The following is a 4,661-nucleotide window of genomic DNA, read 5'->3' on the forward strand; positions in this document are numbered from 1 at the left end:
TTCAGCAGAAAGATTTTGTGCAGTATCTGGCAGAACGAAATTCTGATCCAACCCAAAAAAACCCAGACCAATACACAGTTGCCCAAATACCATCCAAAATGCAACTCTGTCTTAGAGTAAAATGTATGAAGCTAGGAAGCAGTGTACATTTTAAGTATATTAAACAAGTTTTCAGATACAAGAGGACACTCTCTAACTTTTTCCCAGCTGTATCAGTTAGCCTAATAAAAATGTATTATCTCAAAGACTTGCCCTCAGTTATTTGCGATGCTTTGCAGTTGCACCTGAATACACTGTCTCAATTCAGCAGCTTTGAAGAAATCTTCTCAGTGAACTTTTCTATCCCTTAACAGAAGGAATTGGAAAGTCCCGATTCCCCCTTGAAAACTGCTAGTTTCTGTACTCTCATCATGATTGCAGATTAATGATAATGTGTTTTGTTCGGGCAGTTACTGACTTATATACAGCACCAATGTCTAGCTTTCTGAAAACATGGTGACAATATTTTATTTACTTAGTCTGTCAAGATTCACTGTCATTTTTATTTTAATTTTGAATGTTCTCCTATTAAAAATATTTGGTGATAAGACACTATAATAAAATAAAGGAATCTTAAACAACTATCACTTGCATTTCTAACATGATCTGACCATACATCTAATGTATTAGCCCCATTTTGTAAGCTAAGAGAAGTGTTAGGAGTTATATATCTAGGGAATTATTACTTAATTCCACTGAGAAAAAGAACTAGAATTATAAACTACCTAATTTTTATAAGTATCAACTAATACAAAAATACTGGTCTTTTTATATAAAAATATAACAAATGGAAGTATACATACATGTTTCATAGGACATTTTAGTTTGTAATTTTAAAATGATAATAAACATGCATATTTCAGGTTTACCTTTGTATAGAGGTGAATTCTATCAGTATTTCTGCTTGCACAAAACATAAGCCCATCATATATTGGAAACGTGTCTGATTTATCTACATCTCCTATGAAGAGAAACAATGTCGACATTAGAAATTTTTTCTTCACTCATTTCATTCCGTCTACCCAGACATTAAAAATAGTATTATACATGTTTTTAAGAAGGTATTTGTGAAATTCCCCAATTTGGTGTACATGCAAACACATTTTTGTATGAACATTGTAAATCTTTGCTTTTTTTTTTTTTCTTCAAATGTTCAGCAATCATGGAGTAAAACCCAGGAGAATACATACCACGTGAGGATTCTGTATCTAATTCCAGAACAACATCGTAAGATACACAGCTCAAGCAGCAAGCTATTAAGATATTTGTGTATTTTATTTTTCTGTTTCTCCTGAATTATCTATCATCTGTTTTGCCTGTGGCTGTCCTGAACACAAGTACATGCCATCATAAGTTTTAATAAAACTATGCAGGTTCACAGTTGCTAGTTTGACATAGTTCTTTTGTCAGCCAAAAACTCTGTATTGCTTCAGGAATTGTATGGAAAGGTTTGGTTTATCCATCATCAAAATTCAATAAACATTCCAGACTAAAACAAGAAATTCACGTGCTAGTGTATGTACTTCTGTCTGTCTTTCAAATGTGTAGGTTTTTATTTAAAAGTTATTTTTCATGCCAGAGGCATTTAATACAGTTTCGCAACGGGGTATAATCTTTCTTTCGTAAGAGTCCCGCTTTACCTTCTCCACACTTTTTTTCACTTTCTTCATTTTCAATTTCAACAGTTTCTTGTTCGCTGATTTCAACAAATTGCTGGGTCCCCGTTTCCCCAAAATCTTCTCTTCTATCTTCAGCATTGCACACTGCGCTTTCTTCATTTCTTCTGGAGTCCCTTGACACATCTTCCTCAGTCTGGCTAGTGGGAGCTTCACAATTTCTCTCAACTATAGATGAAGAAACAAGAAAAGCAATTATTTATGCTACCCATACAAACAGAAACCTAATCAATATACATCTGGAGACAGGACTATAATTGAAATACAAAGAAACTGCATTTTATTCTCTAAAGGTGCAACCACTTCGGAAACTAGAGCCACCTTTAATATTAGGAGAATAAACACATGGAACAAAGTTTTGCATTTATGCAGTTTCATGCACCCAGCTTAATGTCAAAATATACACAGTAAATAATGCAGTTAGCAATTCTATATTATATACAGTTATTGTATACCATAAACACACAAAGTAGTTTTCCAGGCATTGATCTATACTTGTGAAATTCAGAAGTTGTCCTTACTTGAACAAGCACAGAGACTTAAATAAAATAAAAAAAAAAAAAATAAAAAAAGAACCTTACTCCTTCCTTTGCACCTGAAATGGCAAATATGGGGATAGATTTATAAAAATGTTTTATTAAGTTTCCAGATAGATTAAATAAATTTAATAACGGACATCTACTCTGACCTGTTGGAGCAAGAAATGCCATATTTTCCAGGTAATGTCTCTCACAACAAATATACAATACCCAAGTTAATAAAACAACTATACCACACCATTTACTTTTGGCAGGTAGAGAAAAAGTTCGCCATTCGATTGGATTCAGAATAACCATAAACCTCAAGGAAAAGGAAAGCTACATTTGCTGCAAAGAAAACTAAGCATATATTCTTCCTCACTGAATTTATATGCTGTTAACCTTTACCTGAATTTTCCATTGTTTCCAACTAGAATCATGTAAAAGATCCTTGGGGAAAGCAAAATTAAGAAGGATCACTTAACGGGTATCTGTTCACTTAAAGACACCGTTCTTCATATTTTGCCTGGATTTGTGTATATTCATATATTCAAAAATACTGTATTTTCTGAAACTAATCACAACAAAAAATGCGTATTTTTCTCTGCAGCACAGGTCACTTACCATTACTGCTTTGCGGGCAATTGCACATTTCACAGTAAGGGAGCAGTTCATTATTACCGTAAGTGCAAACGCTACAGTGCCAAACTTTATTTAAAGCCGTATTTTTGCTTGAAGTATTTAAGCCACAAGGAAAGGCTTCATTGTTTTTTTCTGAAAACAAAGAGGGCTTTTTTCCAGTCAAAGATGTTTTCTTTTTCTTACTGGAGTTGACTGGAGTTGATCCACTTAGGCTTCTTGCTCTTTTAGCTTCACGTTCACAGTTACTTTCATGACAAATTGTATCCACCTCACTTATTCTTGTGGAATCCAGGTTTTCACTGCTCTTCTCCGCATCCTCTTCTTTTGTGACTTCAGAAGATTCTGAATCATTATGTAATGATTCATTACCAGAAAATATTTTGCGTTTCTTCTCAGTGGAGGATTTTGGGGAAAAGAAAGAACGTATGTCATGCTGTCTTTCCTTTTCAAACTAGGAAAAAGGAAACAAATACGTAAACCCTACTTACAATTACTGCGTCAGAAGCTGTTAAAATCACGATTTTTCTCCATTAATATTACTCTAACAGAAGAAGCTATTTTTACTTTGGAGATGGAAACAAAAGATATCTTCCTTGAAGAACAAACAGCTAGCAGAAAAAGCAATTCAACATTCCTCTTCTGTTTTGTAAGAAGTATTTTCAATATTCTCATGAAAATTCTGAAATAGCACTGTCAGAAAACAAATATACAAAACCGGTATGCTAAGTGCCTTTTTCTGATGATGCCTATTACAAGGAAAGGCTTTCAAACATTGTTTTTAAAATAATAGCCAATTAAATTCAGTACAGTTAATAAAGATGTAATTTAAACAGAAATTACTTGGTCTTATCTGATGCTGAGGGTGGGTCAGTCACCTAAACAAAACATAAGGACCCATCGGAAGCCTGCAGATGAAAAAGCACTTTCCCCAACTTCACCTAAGTTTTAAAATGGAATTTACATTACTTTTTCCTACTTATTTATTGTTTCTCCATTAGTAAAATCTGCAGTGCGCAGAAAGCTTAAGTGAACAATGGTTATAATTTTTTTTAAAAACAAAAGAAAAAAGAAAAACATAAGTTTTGAGTCTTACATGTGTAAATAAAAGTTCGTTTTTGGGATCTTCTAGACTTTCATTTGGGGTCCAGGTCTCAGCAAAACTCAAAAAATCCCATTTCTCCTTATCACCTTCTTCAGCCTGCATTTTCTCTTTCTTGCCATTCAAGGTGCTGCCTGTAACTTTGGCCTGCAGAAAGAAGACTTGCATAAAGTTTCCAAGGAATTCACACGTTGTAACAAATTTATTTACCTATATTCACTCAGTTTGCTTCCCTTGCAAACTTAATTCACCATTTGCAAAGTAAGAAACTGTAGTAACTCAAAATAACTTCCGTGATTAAAACTATTCCTCTTCCAGCAGCCTTTTCTGCAAAAATAACAGTAAGTAGTGTATTTAACACACTACCGCTTGTGAAAGGTGTATACAAAATGTCAGTATTGAAGTTAAATGAGAATATATACATTGTGTACATCTCTTACAGTCTTTACACGTTTTGCTTGGTACGTGGAAACAAACAAAGGCAGAATTAATTGAAAGCAGTTTTGTGAAAGAACTCTTGTACAGTAAATTGTTGGTGAATTACTGAGACCACATCTGTGTCATGTTTAAAGAGACTTTTAATGTACTGGACTAACTCAGATTTTTTCAGAGGTACCTACAGGAATTAGAATACAGCGTTTCATTCCCCAGCTGAATGTCAAATAGAGTTTGCAGCACCTAGATTCT

At 33.8% G+C, this 4,661-nt stretch overlaps 1 protein-coding gene across 1 annotated transcript in view; it reads right to left on the bottom strand.

Annotated features, from left to right (window-relative positions):
• ZRANB3 (zinc finger, RAN-binding domain containing 3) overlaps positions 1–4,661 on the bottom strand; it is a 53,292-nt gene that overhangs the window by 9,324 nt on the left and 39,307 nt on the right. The window contains exons 12-15 of the mRNA XM_009318919.1: positions 3,969–4,121; positions 2,858–3,326; positions 1,680–1,883; positions 909–1,000 (exon numbers count right to left, since the gene is read on the bottom strand). Of these exons, the coding sequence (XP_009317194.1) occupies positions 909–1,000; positions 1,680–1,883; positions 2,858–3,326; positions 3,969–4,121 (918 nt within the window). The remainder of the gene's footprint in view (positions 1–908; positions 1,001–1,679; positions 1,884–2,857; positions 3,327–3,968; positions 4,122–4,661) is intronic.

This window comes from Pygoscelis adeliae, unplaced genomic scaffold (assembly GCF_000699105.1).
Source record: "Pygoscelis adeliae isolate BGI_AS28 unplaced genomic scaffold, ASM69910v1 Scaffold222, whole genome shotgun sequence".
Classification (NCBI taxonomy): domain Eukaryota; kingdom Metazoa; phylum Chordata; class Aves; order Sphenisciformes; family Spheniscidae; genus Pygoscelis; species Pygoscelis adeliae.